This window comes from Sciurus vulgaris (assembly GCF_902686455.1).
Source record: "Sciurus vulgaris genome assembly, chromosome: 15".
Taxonomy (NCBI): Eukaryota; Metazoa; Chordata; class Mammalia; order Rodentia; family Sciuridae; genus Sciurus; species Sciurus vulgaris.
In genome coordinates, this window is record NC_136476.1 from 68,457,821 (window position 1) to 68,477,253 (window position 19,433).

Genomic DNA, 19,433 nt, shown 5'->3' on the forward strand with positions numbered 1-19,433 from the left:
GAGGGAAGATTTGAGGTTGCCAAGGAGACAGAGCCGCATAGACTTGAAAAACCTGAGAGGGTTCTAGGCCTCCAAGCCTCTGGCGCAGCAATAATTCTGCAGCTAAGCCCCCCAGCCGCTTCCCACTATCCATGCGCAACAGGCCAGGTGGGAGCCTATGGAAAACACAGGACTTTTGGAAAGTGGTACAAACGCACTCCGGGAATCGTAGTTCAGAGCCGCTGCGCAGGCGCAGTGGCTTCCGCGGGCTTGCGCGCGCAGCCGCTGCGGGACAAGCTTCTGGAAGCTCATTGCGGTGGTGCTGGAGCTGGCTGCGGATGCTGGTGCAGGTACTGGTGGTCCTGGATCCCTAGTTTGGGAGCTGCGGCAAGGCACCGGCCGAGCGCGCACCTGGGGACAGAGAGGGGCTGAGAGCAGCCGGCGGACCTGGCTGTGCCCTGCGGCTGCCGCTGCTGCTCCTGCGGGACAGAGCCGTCCGCTTCCCTCCATCCCTCCCTGCGCCCAGGGGTTCGAAACTTCGGCGCTGTTGGTATTTTGGGCGGGATAATTCCCTGGTGTGTGTGGTGTGTGTGTGTGTGTGTCCCCCCGTGTGTCCGTGTCCCCGTTTTGCCAGCACCCCTGGCTTTATCCCCTAGATAACAGTTGTGGGTCCGGATAACCAAAAATGTGTCCAGGCATTGCCAAATAACCCTTTTAGGACAAAATAGCCTCTTCCTTTCTCCTCCCTGGCTGAGAATCTCTGCCTGCGTCACATTTTCGCCCAGCTCTATTGTAACCTCCAGGGAGACGAAGTCGAGCGTCTTAGTCACAGCGGAGTCCCAGGTGGCCAGCACGGCGCCGGTGGTAGATAGGTGGGCGCCTGGTATTTGGCAAAGGAATAAATGACATTATGCGTGCTGCGTTCTGTGCCCAGAGATGAGTACGGAATTGAGTGCGCGAAATTGTTAATGGTATGGTAATTGCAGGAGGAGACGCACATCCTCTCCCTTACCTCACAGTGGTTCATCCTTAGGTTGTGTTGTTTATTTCCTGAACCCTCGGGAGAGTGGGATCCCCCGCCTGACCTATTCATGCCTGTCTCTACAATGCCTATTCCCAGCTCATTGTGGATGCTCAGTCATTTGTAGAATGAATGAATGAATGCATGCAACACAGCAGGCTGTGTGCATTTTGGGATCAAAGAGAATTTCACACAACAGGTGACAGTTGAAAGGAGTCAGTTTTTAAAAGAAAGAATTAAAGTTTGGTAGGAGACTTGAAGGAGGAAGAACTCCAAGGAGAGGGAATAACCGAGGTGCCTAGGATAGTAAAGCATAGACTGGGAATGGGGGACTATTTCTTTATGGCTGCATTGTCAATCTGGTAGCTAGAGCTGGAGAGATGAGGTCAGCCAGGCATGTTTCTAGGTGGTTGTGTGCACCCTCTGCATTGAACTTTATCTGAGACAGCTGGCCAGCGAGGGAGTATAAACGGGAGTGACAGGATCAACTTCTGTGTATTAGAAGAAATCCCTTGGCTATGGTGTGAGACTAGACTGAAAAAGCCTGTTCTTAGGCAGTTTCAGTGCAATTGAATGGAAAGGGTCTTAGCAAATAAAGTTACCAGGACTTGTTTATTAGTGGATGTAAAAAGTAAAGAGGAAGAGAGATTTGGTAGTCAAATATGAGATCAGCCTTCTGAGTTAGGCAACTGGTGGGAAACGGGTCTCTGCTCACTGGGAGAGGGCAGGAGTAGTTAGGTTTGTGACATCATCCCCTTGGCACAGTGGGCCTTCTCTGATAAATTTTGTTCATGAGGAATATTAAGAAGTCTGAAGTTGGGGCTCAGATTGTGGCTCAGTGCTAGCATTTGCCTAGCGTGTGTGAGGCACTGGGTTCGATTCTCAGCACCACATACAAATAAATAAAGATTCATCAACAACTAATAAAACATTTAAAAAAAAAGTCTGAAGTTGGAGGGTATCTTTAATTATCCTTAAGTAAATCCTCAGCTTTTGACCGATAAAGAAAATTGTCCTTTTAATAGAATAGTTGGGCATGGCTATTCTAGACCTCTCAGGGTGTGTATATGACCTTTATATGTCTTTGAACCAAACTAATGTTTTCAGGATTAACAACAATTCATTTTTTTCATGTCTTATGTTTCTTCTTGGCAGTTTCTGCAAGACTATCAACTGGATCCCTGGAGTCCTTGATATTTTGCTGTGTACAGTGCCTGCTGGTGGACTGTGCTGATACTTAAATAGTCCAAAGGGGACTGGATTCCTGCTTGTGATTCACAGTGCAAACTGTAGTGCCCCTGAACAAGATGACAGCCATCTCCCCAGACCCTGTGATTCTGGCCTCAAGTGAACACGACAAAGTCCCAGGAGCAGAAACTCCTGAGGAACAAGAAGTTATCTCAAAAGGAGACAGGGCTGACCTAGAGTCTTTCAGACAGAAGTTCAGGTGGTTTTGTTACTCAGAAGAGGCTGGACCAAGGAAAGCCCTGAATCAACTCTGGGAGCTCTGCCTTCAGTGGCTGAGACCTGACATTCACACAAAGGAACAGATTTTAGAGCTATTAGTATTTGAGCAGTTCTTTGCCATTTTGCCTGGGGAGATCAGGATTTGGGTAAAGTCACAACGTCCTGGGAGTAGTGAGGAGATGGTGACCCTGATAGAAGATTTGACCCAAACACTTGGAGAAAAGGAAGATGAGATTCTTGAAGAAAAGGAAGGTGAGATTTATAGATGGAGGGAGGAAGTGGGGAATTTCCTCAAGGTATGAAAATAAACTCCTCAAAGGAGGCAATTTACTGCTAAGGAGAAGTGTTAAGACAAAAAATTAAGAATTAGAACCATGTAATCAAAGGTGAGGGCTTAACATCAGGAACTCTTTATACCTTACAGAATGTGGGACATCAGTTCTTTGTGCCGAGACCTTCCCTTAGGGGCCCTAATTTCGCAAATATACTGTATTGCAGTAACAGACAAATCAGAAGTCAGGAAACCCACATTTTGGACACACCAGTTAGCTGCATGACAATTAAGTCTATGGTGGTAAACACTATTTCCTTAAGTATCTCAGAACTCATGGTAGGATAAATTCTACCTGTCTGTCACTGTAGCACGGTGCTTCTCCAAAATTAGGGCCGCTTTGTGGAGGCCCCTGAAACAAAGAATTGATTGCTGGCATTTCATAAGGAAGAACAATTTCCTTAAATTACAACTACCTCTTTTTTTTTTTTGATTACGTAATTCTAATTCTTAATTTTTTTTTTCTGGTTGTCTAATCGGTAAAGCTGCTGAAAAAAATCTTTTCACAAGAAGAGAAGGGTATGATTTGAAAAAATACATCAAATGTGAAAAAATACTGTTGACACCTGAAGGCAGTTTAATACACTTGGTTCCTGTGAGTTCAGTTTCCTCTTTTCAGTCTGTAGGAATCTGCTGGGGATTCCACAGGTGGAATCCGTTCTTGAGACCAGTTTGCTGCCTTCACTCAATAAACAGCTTTGGGACATAACTTGTGCCATGCACGTTGTGCTTGGATTATGAAGTAAACAGTAATAGAAAAAAAGGAAAATGCCCTTTACCTTAATACATCTTTCAGTTTAAAACTATTCAGAGATTCATTATTGTGCAAATTAAATATTTTGAAGCTGAGGGTTTGTGGAACAAAGGAAATCAGTTTTTGTGGAATTAAGAATTGAAAGGATGTTTTGATAAGGTAGGGGAAAAAGCTGGGGTTCTTATAAGGTACTATAAGAGCCTGTCTCTAACTATTTGGTAAATAACTTGTTTAAACTTGTTTCAAGAGTGCGAAAACATTCATTCCTTTTTTTAGAGAGAATTGAAACCTTGTAATATTATGAAATATATTTATGAGTTTTCATCCACAGTCCCTGGCTCACATTCCTATAACCTTGTCATTTCCTAAGTGACTGGCACAGTAAGTATCTTTTGTTAAAATATTTGTCCTTTGTTCCTGGGTTCCTGAAACTTGTTCCCTATTCGGGAACAACTGCAGAGCTCTCCAGGTAAAATGCAGTCTTTTTGTTATTTATAACAAGCACCTTTTAGTCACACCTGAGTTTGTCAATGAAGTGATTTTTGCAAAGTCCCTAAGTAACCATTACCAACCTGCCCTGGAGGGGGTGGGGGGAGGGGAGGGTTGGAACTCGGGGCCTCATCCTCCACCCCTGGAGAAGAGCTGAAGGTTGAGCCAGTCACCAGCAACTGGTGATTTGATCAGTGATGCCTGTATGATGTAGCCTCCTGAAAACCCCTAGGGGCCTGGATTCTCGGCCTTCAGCAAGCTGAACATGTGGACATTCCTGGGGGTAATACACCTGAAGAGGGCATGGAAATTTGGGAATGTCCAGGCCTTAGCTGCTCTCAGAGGCCACGAGCCTCTTAGTGCTTGACCCGAAGCATCTCTTCTATCTGGGTGTTCATTTATATCCTTTGTAATATCCTAAGTGGTAATTGGGATTACCCTATGTTCTGTGAGCTATTCTAACAAGCAGGGGGTTGTGGGAACTCTGAATTATTGTTATTGGTCAGAAGTACCAGAGGCTAAGACTGGCATCTGAAGTGGGGGACAGTGTCATGGGACTGAGTCTTCAACCTGTGGAATCTGGTGCTATCTCCAGGTAGATAGTGTCAGATTGAATTGAATTAAAGGACACTGAGCTGATGTCCACTGGACTGTGCACAGCAGAACTGCGTGGTTAGTGTGGGGAACCCTTCTCCCCATACACACACCTCTGGGGTCACAGAAGAGTTCTGTGTTGTATAGTAGGAGAAATGGACCTCCCCCCCCCCCCCAACCCTTGGGAACATATAAGAATGTTTAGTCTGAAGAATCCACTAGAAAGACCAGATGTTTTTCCCCCTTCCTAGATCCAGTTACTCAAGATTCTGCTCTTTGCCAAGAGGAAAACTCAGGAGAAGATAAAATGGTTGCAGTTCTTTCAAATACTGAGTCATGTGTAAGTTTCCTTTCACTGGTTTTCATTCTTAAGTGAATACCTAACTGGACTCTTAAGTGGTATAAATATACAAAAATAATTCAGATTAAAAAAAAATTCAGACAAGGAACTTAAAATTCACTTTTCACATGCTATTTATTTGAGTTCACAGATTGTGACTCTAAACAAAAACATTTACTAACATTCAACAGTTAATCCTGTAGAAATGAGTCAGGTGGAAATAGTATTGTATTTCCTTTATATGCTCAAGAGGATCTCCAGCTGAGTAATGTTGAAAAGTAGAAAGCAATCTTCACAATATCAATAAAAGGTAAGGAATCACTACTGGTGCACTCCTGTAATCCCAGCTACTCATGAAGCTGAGGCAAGAGTATCATGGATTCAAGGTTAGCCTTGCTTGACAACTTAGCAAGATGCTGTCTCAAAAAGTAAAGCCAGGTCTGGGATTGTTGCTCAGTGGTAGAGCACTTACCTAGCATGTGTGGGGCCCTGGGTTGTATCCTCAACACCACATAAAGATAAATAAATTCAAAATAAAGGTATTGTGTCCATCTGCAACTGAAAAAAAAAAAAAAAAAAAAAAAAAGAGTAAAGCCAGGCAACTCAGGAATCTTAAGGCAGGAGAATTGCAAGTTCGAGACCAACTTCAGCAACTTAGGGAGACCCTTGCCTCAAAATTAAAAGAAAAAAAGGTGGAGATCGGGGGTGGGGATGTTGCTCAGCATGCACAAGGTTCTAGATTCAGTCCCCATTACCAGAAAGAAAAGAAATCACTGCTATTAACCAGTGTTTTCTGAATATTCTGGCCAAGGCAGCAAGCACTGGTATTAAAGAGGCAAATGTGTATTCTCAGACATTATCTATTTTCAAAACCCCAAATAGACAACTGAAAAAGTACTGAAACTCGTAATATCTGGGAAAGTAGCTGGTTACAAATCAGTAAGTTTCCTATAAAGCAATAATCACCAGTTAGGGGGAAAAATCCCTTTATATTTTATTTTTCTGGTACTGGGTATTACCCAGAGGGGCTTAACCTCTAAGCCACATCCCTAGTTCTTTTTTTATTTTGAGACAGCCTTTCCAAGTTGCTTAGGACCTTGCAGAGTTGCTGACGCTGGCTTTGAACTTAAGATCTTCATGCCTGTCTCTCAGGTCACACCACCACACCCAGCGGTGGGCGGGAGGGAGTGGAGGCGGGGGCGGGGGGATTCTCATTCACAAGAATGAATTAACAGTGCTGTAGTAGATCAGTGATAACTTCAAAAAGTATGTCTGTTTTCCAATTCCTGGAACTTGTGACTGTTGCTTCCTTTGGAGGAAGATCTTTGTAGGTGTGATTAAATTAAAGATTTTAAAATGAGTTAATCCTGGATTATATGAGCAGGCCCTAAATGCCATTGTAAGTGTCCTAATAGAGAGAGTCTGAGGGAGATTAAATATACTAGGAGATGATGATATAAAGAGGGAGGTGGTTTCAACTGACAGAGCCACAAGCCAAGGAATGCTGGCATCCACCAAAAACTAGAAGAGATAAGGAACAAGCTCTCCCCCAGAGCCTCTCAAGAGAGTGCAGTCCTGTGAACACTGTGAACTCTGATTTCTGGCTCTAGCACTGTGAACACATTTCTGTTGTTCAAAGTCATGGTAATTGGTTACGTGGTATTACATCAGCAGGAAGCTGACACAAGTGATAATAGGCACTCTGTTATACTGCGTCTCAAAGTGTCATGCAAAGGTTGCTATAGAAAATAAATTTAGTGAGTCAGTACACTTGTTTATAAATGTGGAACAATTATAGGTGTGAGTGTGTTATTGAATACAGATTCTGTAAGAGGATATAGAAAACAGTTACTGCATATAACTGGAAGTTAAAATTTGACATGCAATTGCTAGTACTGTTATTATGTATTTAATTACTACCTATAGTTAGCTTACATTAATTCTGCATATTTGGGGTTTGGAAATGTAAATTATACCTTTTACTCATAATTTTCCTTTTATTCCTAGGAATCAATGTTAAAATTAACCTGACCAATCTTAGACATTCTAGAGAATTCTCATACAGCATTTAACAACAGGATGGGAGAGGCAGGGGTTATGCAATACTGTCACTCGTATTAATCATATAATAGCTAATCCACATAAAACTTGAATACTGCCAAAGCCATTTCTTTATATGCTAACTACTTCTCGGAATCCTTAGAGTCTGGCTGGGAATAATACAGTGCAAAATGACTATCTTTGGTGTTCTAGGAAACCATAACATTCAAGGATGTGACTGTGAACTTTTCCAGAGGAGAATGGAAGAAGCTGGAGCCCTTTCAGAAGGAGCTATATAAGGATGTGCTACTGGAAAACTTACGGAACCTAGAGTTTCTGGGTAAACACATTCTCTTTATGATTTGGCATTCTAAGCTAGGTGTCTTTTGTCCCCTGCTACAGAAAAATAAATACTATACTTATGTAAAATATGTTAATTTTGTTGTGACTGAGCAGTCAGGGATTAATATGACTAATCCTAAAAATGGATTACAATATTATACTTTTATGCAAAATTATCTCCAAAAGAAGGTCTTCGCTTCATTGAATTGGAAATGGGGAGCACCATTTTGCTATAAGTGTACTTCCTTCCCCCATTTTTCTCCCTGATTTCTAATATTGATGTCTGTATTTTATAGCATCTTTTATCTTTCTAGACAAAAGAACCAGAGGTTTGAGAATGAATGTTGGGATGTCTTTGTTCTATCCATAAGGTCATTTTCTATTCTTTTCTCTGTGAGCAGGCTCTTCAATTTCCCAGTTAGATTTGATTTCCCAGCTAAAGTGGATTGAATTGCCAAGGCTGCTGGAAAAAGAAATCTCAAAAGACTCCAGACCTGGTGAGTTGGTGAAAGGTAGGTAAAAACCTTGAATGCAGTTGCTCACCAAGTCAGTTAGGAAGAGCCTTTGAAATGCTGGGCAGCCTATATACTAAAACGTAAAGATGTGGAAGAGAGCTCTTGCCTTCCTGGAATGTTCTTTTTAGTGGGAGAAACTGTTAGTTTGGGTCCTTTGAGATACAGATGCCAAGAATGATTTGCCATGCAAGAGATTTATGTTGGGAAATTCCAGTGAACACAAATGGAAAGGGAGCTGGAAGAAGCCAGAGAGCCGTTAGAGCATGATGCACGTTGAACCTCTGTGAATGAGGCGGGGAAGGTTGGGGAGGAAGAATCTTGAACTGAAAAGAAGTTCTGAGAAAGTTTAGGGAGGGCCAAAGGGAAATCTTATGTCTCACAGAAATGGATCTAGCTATCTCTGTCCTTAGTCACTGTTGGGGAATAGCCTGTAGGCAGGTGGCCTTGCCATGCAGGGGGCCTTGCTGTGAGTACAGTGGTGGATCCCAGCATCAGTAGGGGCCATCAGGCAGTCTCCCCACAGGAAGAGATCTGAGAGACATATCTTCATAATCCTGAAAAGATGTGGTGTGGGGTATAGCTTATTGATGGAACGCTTGCCTAGCATGCTCAAGGCCTTGGGTTTTATCCCCAGCACTGCCAAAAAAAAGTGTTAGTAATGTGATAAATGCTATAATGAGGGCACATACAAGAAGCTGTGGGAATGGAGATCATCCTGGACCTTACAGTGGCTTGTCTTATGACTTTGACTTGTTTTTTGTTTTTTTGTTTTTTTTCCTATCAGGGATTGAAGGCAGGGATGCTTAACCATTGAGCTACATCCCCGGCCCTTTTTATTTTTTATTGTGAGACAGGGTCTCACTAAGTTTCTTAGGGCCTCACTAAGTTGCTGAGGCTAGCCTTATGCTTGTGATCCTGAGTCACTTACAGGCATACGCCACCATGCCTGGTACTTTTTGACTTTACGATTGTGCAGAAATGGTACACACTCAGTAGAAACCCTACTTTGAATTCTAAATTTCTCTTTTCCCTGACTAGCAATATGAGGCCTGGTACTCTTGCAACACTGGGCAGTGGCAGTAAGCCGTAACTTTCCATCAGCCAAACAGTCATGCAGGGAAACAACTGACGTTTCAGTGTGTGTTGCTGAGCTGTGGTGTTCAATAGGTTGGGTGTATTAAGTACCTTTTCACCTTAATGATATTTTCAGCTTATAATGGGATGTAACCCCATTTTTAAGTCAGGGAGCATCAGTGTAAAGGAGCAAGGACTTGTTTAGCATTTGAAGTAAATCTTGAAGGAGACATAGGAATTCATCCATTAGACAGCATGTTAAAGGGGAAAAAATGTACATATACACATACACGTCAAATATATAGCTACATGTAGATTTTTTAATATTTAGAAAACATGTTACCTCTGGTTATGTTTAAGGGGTTAGCTTTTTTTCCCTTTATCTTTTCCTAGCTCTTCCAAAAATTTACTAAATTTGCATTTTAAAAATAGAAAAAAGGGGTTGGGGATATAGCCCAGTTGGTAGAGTGCTTACCTCACAAGCACAAGGCCCTGGGTTCTAATCCCCAGCACTGCAAAAAAAAAGAAAAAAAAAAAAAGAAAAAAAAAGACCTTGAAATCAGACTAGAGACCCTGCATCTTATAGAAGAAAAAGTAGGTCCAAATCTTCAACTTGTTGGCTTAGAATCAGACTTCCTTAACAAGACTCCCATAGCACAAGAAGTAAAAGCAAGAATCAATAACTTGGACAGATTCAAACTAAATAGCTTTCTCTCAGCAAAGGAAACTATCAGCAATGCGAAGAGAGAGCCTACAGAGTGGGAGAATATCTTTACCACTCATACTTCAGATAGAGCACTAATTTCCAGAATATATAAAGAACTCAAAAAACTCTACACGAAGAATACAAATAACCCAATCAACAAATGGGCTAAGGATATAAACAGACGCTTCACAGAAGATCTACATGCAATCAACAGATATATGAAAAAATGTTCAACATCTTTAGTAATAAGAGAAATGCAATTCAAAACTACCCTAAGATTCCATCTCACCCCAATTAGAATGACGATTATCAAGAATACAAGCAACAATGGTGTTAGAGAGGATGTGGGGAAAAAGGTACACTCATACACTGCTGGTGGGGCTGCAAATTCGTGCAGCCACTCTGGAAAGCAGTGTGGAGATTCCTTAGAAAACTTGGAATGGACCTACCATTTGATCCAGCTATCCCACTCCTTGGCCTATACCCAAAGGACTTAAAATCAGCATACTACAGAGAAACAGCCACATCAATGTTCATAGCTGCCCAATTCACAATAGCCAGACTGTGGAACCAACCTAGATGTCCTTCAATTGATGAATGGATAAAGAAACTGTGGTATATATATACAATGGAATATTACTGAGCTATAAAGAATGATAAAATTATGGCATTTGCAGGCAAATGGATGAAATTGGAGAATATCATGCTAAGTGAGATAAGCCAATCTCAAAAAACCAAAGGATGATTGATCTTGCTGATAAGTGGATGATGACACATAATGGGGGGTGGGGGGGGCAAGAATCGAGGAAGGAAGAACTGTATAGAGGGAAAAGAGGGGTGGGAAGGGTGGGGGGAAGGAAAAAATAACAATGAATCAAAAAAAAAAAAAGAATCATGTATCAATACTTCCATTTGTTTTAAAGAAGAAAAACAGTACTCCATCTCATACTGTTCTATCTCCTAGACCACATATTTTATTTTACTGAGAGTTGAATCTGGGAGCATTCTACCACTGAGCTACATTTCCAGCCCTTTTTTTATTTATTATTTTGAGACAGGGTCTCATCAAGTTGCCAAGGCTTGGCTTGAACTAGTAGTCCTCCTGCCTCAGCCCTCTAGCTGCTGGGATTGCAGGTGTGCACCACCATGCCTGACTTCCAGGTAGTAGGAAGTTTTAAGACTAAACGAATAGGGTTGAAAGATGTCTGATTAGAGCGTCCTTAAGGTTGATGAGGCCAACCTTCGAGAGTCTAGCATACATGGTACTGCTTATCTGTGATATGATTAACATTTTCTATAAAATTAGTGCTATGTGTCTGTCTTGAGGAGTCTATGGTTAGGGCCTTGGTGTCAGACTGAAATTTTTGACTTTACCACTTATAATACATGTGACCTTCAACAAGCTGCGTATGTTTTACATACCCATTTGTCACACTCATGAACCAGGGATATGAGTAGGGCCTGCTTCATTGGGTTGTTGTGAAGATTAATTGAAATAATGCAACTAAAGTGTTCAGTGTGGCACGTGGTACTTGGTATTAGGCAATAAATATTTATGTTCTTATTATTCAAAAAGAGAGAAGTTTGGATGTAGGAAGGATAGGTGTAAGCCTGTTAGAGAAATTCCAAATGTGGGTAAGAATTTGCATCTCTGTGCATAACACACTGACTTTTCATCTTCCTCCATAGTTGTCCTAACCTTTATTTTCAGCTTGCTTTGGTAAATTGCCTTTCTCCTTCCTGTTTTATGACTCTATTTGAGAATTATCCAAGCCAGATGCCTTGTCATTACTGTCTGTGTTCCTATTTTTATTCCAAATACAGTAGCTTCCTGTATTGCAAACAGAAAATATTCTATTTGTGATCTGTTTTAGAGAGTGAGCCTAGGGGTGAATCGGAGTCATCTGTTCGAAAGTATGATGTTCTTATGGAAGGATCAACTTTAGAAGAAGTAGTAGAAAAATGCTTCAAGGATGATGGTTATGATTTGACAGCAGAATTAAGGAAGCGTTATGGAAGACCTGATGAGGGTCACGGCAAACGACATTCAAAAGGAACACACAAGAAAGGTCATCGGCGAGGCAGTAAGGGTGAAGAATTTGACTCAGAAAGGGGCCCTGGTGCAAAGCACTTCAAACGAACTTCTGACTTAATTAAACACCTGAGAGCATACTTAAGGAAGAAGTCTCGGCGGTATAATGAATCCAAGAAACCCTTCAGTTTTCACTCAGATCTTGTTCTGAACCGTAAAGAACATTCTTCAGAGAAGTCACGGAAATGCGGAGAAGGTGGGAAGAGCCTGAGTCGTTCTTCATCTCTTAGTGAACATCACAAACATCAGAAAATGCATTTGGGAGGTAAGTCCCAGAAATGCAGTAAATGTGGGGTGGCCTTTACCCAAAGCTCATCCCATTCTGAGAGAGAAAACTCAACGTGTGAAAAATGTCGGAAGGATTTATGTCAAGATACAACCGTAAATAAAAACGAGGGACCTGAGACTGGAGGAAAAACTCATAAATGTAGTAAGTGTGGAAAAACCTTCAGCTATCATGCCTCACTCACCAAACCTCATAGAGTCCACACTGGAGAGAAACCCCACATGTGTAATGAATGTGAAAAAGCTTTCAGTGATAGTTCATCGGTCAAATCACGTCGCAGAACTCACAATAGGGAAAAGCCCTACAAATGTGATGATTGTGGAAAAGGTTTCACCCTGAGTGCTCACCTCATCAAACATCAGCGAATTCATACTGGAGAAAAACCCTATATATGTAAAGACTGTGGGAGACCCTTCAGTGACAGTTCTTCTCTTGTTCAACATCAGCGAATTCATACTGGAGAAAAACCCTATAAATGTAATGATTGTGGGAAGTCCTTCAGTCATAGCTCTTCCCTTTCCAAACATCAGAGAATTCACACTGGAGAGAAACCCTACAAATGTGACGAATGTGGAAAAGCCTTTAGACAGAATTCTTGCCTTACTCGACATCAGAGAATTCACACTGGAGAAAAACCGTATTTGTGTAATGATTGCGGAATGACTTTTAGCCATTTTACATCTGTCATTTATCATCAAAGACTTCACTCAGGAGAGAAACCCTACAAATGTAACCAGTGTGAGAAAGCCTTTCCTACCCATTCCCTCCTTAGTCGTCATCAGAGAATTCATACTGGTGTGAAACCTTACAAATGTAAAGACTGTGGGAAATCCTTCAGTCAGAGTTCATCTCTTAATGAACACCACCGAATTCACACTGGAGAGAAACCCTATGAATGTGACTTTTGTGGCGCAACCTTTAGTCGGAGCTCAATCCTCGTAGAGCACGTAAAAATTCATACCGGCAGTAGAGAATATGAATGCAACAAATGCGATAAGATATTTAAAAGTAATTCTGGCCTTATCAGACATCGGTTGTTTCACTCTGCAGAGTAATTCTGGGAATATAGTAAGGCAGGGGAGATTCAGTCCAAAATGTCCCCTTATAACATCCCCTTATCTACACCTGGATTTCAACTACCATAACATTTATGAGTAGCTGCAACGTGAATGGGTTTGCAGCTATAAAGAATGTGCACCTTCATTCATCCCTCTTTTCAATTGCTGGTTGGTAAAGTTATGTGGAAAGAGAAGAAGACATGTGATGTGAAATGCTTCTAAAAAGCCAAGCTTAAGTTTGAAAAGTTCTTTTCTTTAGTGTATTTCTCTTTCTTTTGTTCTTCCACTGCCACGTAGCATCATGGAAAGAGAACTTTGGACTCAGATAACTTGGGTTCTGTCCCCATTTGCCAACAGCTCACCATATAACTTTGCACTAATCATTTGACCCTTCTGATGCTTCTTTGTTTCTTTGCCTGTGGAATGAAGGGATGGGATTATTGATTTCTAAGTTTCACTTTGTATCTATGATATTCTCTAATGCTATGGGAATAATTTAAACATTTTTTTCATCCTTATAATTTTCTCATTTGTCTAGTAGAAAACTACTCAGTTGCAGGATACTGGACGTACGATAATGTGATATACTTTTTGAATACTTGATGCAGGAATCCCTAGAATGTGATAAATAGGAACAGATCAGGGAAGCTCAAATAAGTTTGCCTTCAGGGAATGTTCTAATCACACAATGCACCCCAACCTTTTTTCTTTTGGTTATTGGCTGAAGGAGTTGAGAATATAAGAACTCGCACCTGAGCCAATTTAGCCACAAATCCTAGGAAAATAGATTGAGGGTGATGGAAAAGAAACACAAGCTGAAAACAGCTATTTTGGATGGATTTTCTTTTGCAAAATAGAATTATTTTTTTAAAAAACTTTGTAGCAAGCACAGCCTACTGCAATTACAGTGTAAGCATTCTGTGTAGCAAAGGTTACAAGCAGTTAGATTGGGTCAGATTGGGCCCTTAGACGTGTTTTTGGTGTACATGATGGTAGTCTGTGTGTGTGTGTGTGTGTGTGTGTGTGTGTGTGTGTGTGTGTGTGTTTATCGCTATTTTAAAATTAGGGAATTCCACGTTGAATAAGAAAAACCAGTAGTCTGTCTTAAAAAATTATAAGAGTGGATCACACCGGGCCCTTATTTCTGGGGAGCACTCAGCTGGTTCTGAGTAACAGCTGCCACCTTTAGATAGGAAACCTACTGTTATTTGCCATGTTCTCTCGTGTATATAACCTGACTTTCCCTCTGTAGGAATTTGATATTTTGATCCCTTACCCTCTGGAAAATACATATCCTAAAATCTAAAGCAACCATGTTGACAGCTAGTAAAATTTAGGAAAAGAATGTAGAGTTGATAAGAATTATTGTTATATTTTCTGTTGTGAGATTAGACCTTAAAGGAAGGGACTATACGGGTATTGGTGGATATTCTTTAAAAATTTCATTAAGGAATCTGAATAATAATTTCTAACTGAAAAAGGAACTAACGATCCTGAGTGAGTTAGATTTGGGTATCAGGTCACTGGGTTGCAGAGGAGCCCCACTAACTCAACAGTGGTACACAATTGAGTTCCTAACGTTGGAATTTGAAGCGGCTACAGTAAAAAGAGAACTGAACGAGAAAACTCCACATTTACGGAAATAAAGAGATCTTAATGCTGATCTGAGACTCAGGAAAGTTTGCTGTAATGTAATGTGTTTAGGTTTGAAATGCTACCTCTGGATATAGGGTTCGCGGTTTCTTCTGGTGCCCCCTTCATCCCGCACCCTCACAGCCTGCAGTATAGGTTCTGCCGTGTGACAGCTGGATCTGCATAGTTACTGCTGAATGGACTGGCCAGATGTGTTCTAGCCATGAAAGGAATGTGACCTAAGAATCATCCACATTGATGTAAGTTTTTTTTTTTTCCCTCATAAGATATAATTTATGGAAAGAATTAAACAAACATGTAATTCTTAAAGAAAGTTGTTATAGGATGTTTCTGGTTAGACTCCCTAACTTGCATTAGAGGATGTTTTATCTCGGTGTCAGTTGGGAATCTAGAGCACAAACTTTATTTTTCAACTTTTTGAGGTATAAATTACATGTGGTTTAAAAAACAAAAGAAAACGAAATAAAACTTTACACATATAGTTTTAGTAAATTTACTGAGTGTGAAGCCATTACCATAATCTGTTTTTTAGAAACATCACCTTAATCAGATCCCTTACACCCCATTACAGTTCCTCTCCCTTTCCTGCCCCTACTCCCAGGCAGTCCTAGTTGATCTGCCTTCTGTCTGTGGAGTTGCCTTTTCTGAGCATTTTATATGAATGGAGTCATAAGTGGTCTTTTGTGTCTGACTTTTTTCATTATCATGTATTTAAGTTTGTCTGTGTCAGCATGTCTATACTTTCATTCTTATGTTAAACATATTTCATCTTATGGATACTTTGTCCATTAACCACTTAAAGAATGTTTTTCCAGTTTTGTACTCTTATAAATAACGTTGCTTTGAACATTAGTCTGCAAGTCCGTGTAGATATTTGCTTTCATTTTTCTTAAGTAGATGTCTATGAGTGGAGTTGCTAGGTCATACAGTAAATGTTTGCTTAATTTTTAAGGAAACTGCTAAATTGTTTTTCAAAGTGACTATTTTGTTTTACATTTTGACTAGCAGTGTATAGAGGTTCCTTTTTCTTTATATTCTTACCTGAATTGTTACTGTCTCGTTTTTGTTTGTTTTGCTTCTTTTTTATAGTAGCCACCCTGGTGGTTCAAGTGGTATTTCTTTGTGGTTTTAATTTGCATTTGCCTGATGACTGACAATGTTGATTCATCTTTCATGTACTCTTTAGCCATTCATATAAATCTTTGGTAAAATGCCTACTCAAATCCATTCTATTTAAAATTGAATTGTTGTTAATTGAGTTACAACAGATCCTTTACCTGGATACAAGTTCTTTGTCCAATACAACTTTCTAAATACTGGGCAGCTGCTGAGGGAAACCACAGACCCTACTGCACAATATTTATCAGTAACTAAGTACATATAATTGCCTGAATGACTTTCAGTCTGGCCCATCACCATGTACTTAATTTTCATTATTGGAATGAGTCAGATCAAGAGAAGTTTTTAAACTGCTCACTCCTTATAGAATTGATTTTATTAAGCTTTATTTAGAATTTTTATTCTTATTTACATTGATGAGTATTAAAGTTAGCCCTGTGACAAATTTTATTTTATAATGAAGCTCTTGCTTTTAAAAATATTTCCTTGTAATGAGTTTCTTTTGAAGAAATTTCTTTTAGGTCACAGGACAAGACAAGATTTCTATATAAATTCACTTTTTTTTTCTTTCTTTCTTTTTCTTTTTTTTTTTGCGGTGCTGGGGATTGAACCCAGGGCCTCATGTGTGCTGGACACTCTACCACTGAGCCACATCCCCAGCCCTTGAATTCACTCTTATTTTATGTATTTTAAAATTCTTCTTTAATGTAATAAAATATACATAATGTAAAATTAGCTGTTTGGGTCCTTTTGGGGTTGTATAATTCAGTAGCTTTAATTACATTCACGTTTGTATAATCATCACCATTTATCTCCAGAACTTTTCCATCATTCTGAACTGAAATTCTGTACTCATTAAAGAATAACTCACCATTTCCCCTCCATGCTTATTGTGACCACTATTCTAATTTCTCTACATATCTGAATTTTAGACATTTCACAAAAATGAGCGCATACAACATCGATTCTTTTGTATCTGCCTTATTTCACTTTGCATAATGTTTGGCAAACATTCCTTTTGTTTTAAGGAAATGTTGAATTTGATTTTCTAGTACAGGTAATCTTTATAAAATTCTTTTGTAAGTCATCCAGACAACATCGGTAAAGAACACAAGATCATTATGTGTATTGTCTGTCTTGTGTTTCATTGATTCCATAACTAGCAGTGAGTACTCTATAGCATTTGCACATGTCTTGAAGAATTTTAGTGTCTGTATCCATGCCTCTTATCTTAGAATCTGCTTCAGAAAACTGAACAAGAATATCTTCAATATGAATTGTACACTGGAACAAAACAACGAGAGGTTGTTTTGCTTTTGAATTCTAATATATCTGGTCTTTGACTTAGCATAGCTAGAATTTCATCTTCACAACACAAATTAATCTCTTGTTGAAATTCCTTGACAGATGGAAATTTGTCAAAGATATCTGTCATGAATTTGAGATTTTAGGCAATGAATTGATATTTTTTTGTAAATTGGATGTTCTTTGAAAACAGAATATACCCAAAGTTTTCCTAGAGCCATGTCTTAACATCATACAATTCCTCTAAAACTAAATACTTGAAAAATTTTCAAATTTTGAATCAATTGATCTTTGATATTATTAGAAACATATGTCTATATCTTCTATAAGCAAAATTAATTTGCTCATGTATATATATTCTATGAGTGAAATTGTTTAATGGTACAATTGAAAATTTCAAGTTTTTTGTGTTTTTAAGAGATCTTAAAATTTTCTAAATGATTGGCATACATAAAATAATTTCTTCTTTTTTGTGGCAGTGCTGGGGATTAAATGTAGGGCCTTGCGCATGCTAGACAAGCGCTCTACCACTGAGCTACACCTCCAGCCTGATTCTTTGTATCTCACCATGTAAAGTTCTTTTTTGTGTGTGGTCATGCAAGAATTAAACTTCTTTAATAGCTGGCCATGTTTACAGTCTGTTAAAATTTCTTAAAATTGTTTTTGTTTTTTAGAAATTTAATTCTCATTTCATATGACTAATTTTGTGAATCTTTTTTGACTAATTTGTTAAAAATTAGCAAATCTTAAATATCGTCTTAAGTGTTGCCTACTATATTATTTTCAACACTTGAAGTCAACAGCCTTTTCATTTTGTTCTGCTGTAAATTGCAATCAGCATTTATCTTTGAATGTGCACTATATTCTCCTAGTCCCTTTTTTACTGGTTATGGTACTAGCTTCTGTATCTGCACTGAATTTTGCCTCAGTAATATACCTTTGTTTAAAATTCAAATATTTTCTATATTTTTTGCCTAGAAAATAATTATAATAGCAAATGTCTCAATTTAATGATTATGATTTACATGCAAAACACTGTAACTTGTGCTGTCCGCATAGGTATATTCTAACTTGTGCTACCTGCATACAATATCCAAGTAAACCCATCATAATATTCCATCTGTGCATAGAAAAAAGTCATCTGAACTGAATCAATCTGTTGATACTGACTAGATTGGTGATATGTTTGTATGTAACACTAAAAACAATGCACGTTCTGTACCAGTGTTAGAAGACCAGTATCCTATGCGATGCAATGGTTAAAGTGAATTGTAGTTTTGTCAAGACAATAAAGTTGTGTTTAATGACAAAATATTTCACTGTGCTTCTGTTTTTAATTTTGTTTTGGTGCTGGGGATTGAACCTAGAGGCACTTACCACTGAGCTACATTCCCAACCCTTCTTATTTTTTGAGACAGGACCTGACTAAGTTGCTTAGGTCCTTGCCAAGTTGCTGAGGCTGACTTTGAACTTACAATCCTCCTGCCTCAGCCTCCTGCTGTTTTAAAACTTTTGATATGTGCCACTATTTGCATTTTTAGTTTTTAATATCTCAAGAGACCACCATATCAAACTGTATAGAATTAGAGAAAGCAGTGCTAGTTACAGACAAGCCAACAAATCACAGAAGCTTAACACAAAAAAGTTTATTTTTCCAGGCAGACTTATAACATTTTGCTGCTTACCAACATTTTGTAGCCATGCCATCTGGGACATGTGACCTCCAAGGTCCCAGAGGCAAGGAAGGGGAGAACTGCTGCATGGTACAGTGTATTTAAGCACTGGCCTAAAAAGAGATCTGTGGGTCACAACTGGGTTCCAAGGGCACTGCAGAGAACTCTCAGGCGCTTCTCAGGATATTTTAATGTTTAGTGATAGCACATCTCCTACTGGAAGAGACATCAACTACTGCTACTGTGTTGTTGGAACTAACTAGCAATTGGAATTGGAGGTATTTCTTTTAGCCTAGGGGCACTATGGAAAAAATGATTATAGTACTGAGGATGCTATAACCAAGAAAGTTTGGGAACACCTGGCTTAGAAATCACTTATATTCTCTTCTGTTGGCCAGAAATCAGTCACATGGCCCTAGCCGAATTCCAAGGAAGGCCAGGAAATAGTCTTCATGTGGCACATGGATTATTTCTACCCCATTCTCTTGTTCATCACTTCTGTTCATTCTTCCCGCATGCAGTACATACTTTCCTCAAGGAGACAATCCAAAGTCTGATGAGATCAGTGTTTCCGACTCAGAGTCCAGAGTCTGAA

At 39.6% G+C, this 19,433-nt stretch overlaps 1 protein-coding gene across 3 annotated transcripts; it reads left to right on the forward strand.

Moving 5' to 3' along the window:
• Positions 1 to 244: 244 nt before the first annotated feature.
• On the forward strand, positions 245 to 18,479 carry ZNF483 (zinc finger protein 483). Of its 3 annotated transcripts, none has more exons than XM_079113615.1 (6): positions 245 to 329; positions 2,156 to 2,719; positions 4,887 to 4,975; positions 7,229 to 7,355; positions 7,759 to 7,869; positions 11,527 to 18,479. In XM_079113615.1, the coding sequence occupies exons 2-6, from the start codon at positions 2,308 to 2,310 to the stop codon at positions 13,083 to 13,085; spliced, it is 2,298 nt and encodes a 765-aa protein (XP_078969741.1). In that variant the 5' UTR covers positions 245 to 329; positions 2,156 to 2,307; the 3' UTR covers positions 13,086 to 18,479. The 3 variants fall into 3 exon arrangements, with proteins under 3 accessions (XP_078969741.1, XP_078969743.1, XP_078969742.1); XM_079113617.1 differs by having other exon boundaries at positions 7,759 to 7,854; XM_079113616.1 differs by lacking the exon at positions 245 to 329 and adding an exon at positions 353 to 529.
• Positions 18,480 to 19,433: the final 954 nt, after the last annotated feature.

What these genes read in the sequence shown, in the direction of transcription:
- ZNF483 (XM_079113615.1), top strand. Translation starts at nt 2,308, where the DNA reads ATGACAGCCATCTCCCCAGACCCTGTGATTCTGGCCTCAAGTGAACAC. An exon ending in GATTCTTGAAGAAAAGGAAG is followed by an intron (nt 2,720 to 4,886) that starts GTGAGATTTATA and finishes CCCCCTTCCTAG; the next exon opens with ATCCAGTTACTCAAGATTCT. An exon ending in ACGGAACCTAGAGTTTCTGG is followed by an intron (nt 7,356 to 7,758) that starts GTAAACACATTC and finishes CTCTGTGAGCAG; the next exon opens with GCTCTTCAATTTCCCAGTTA.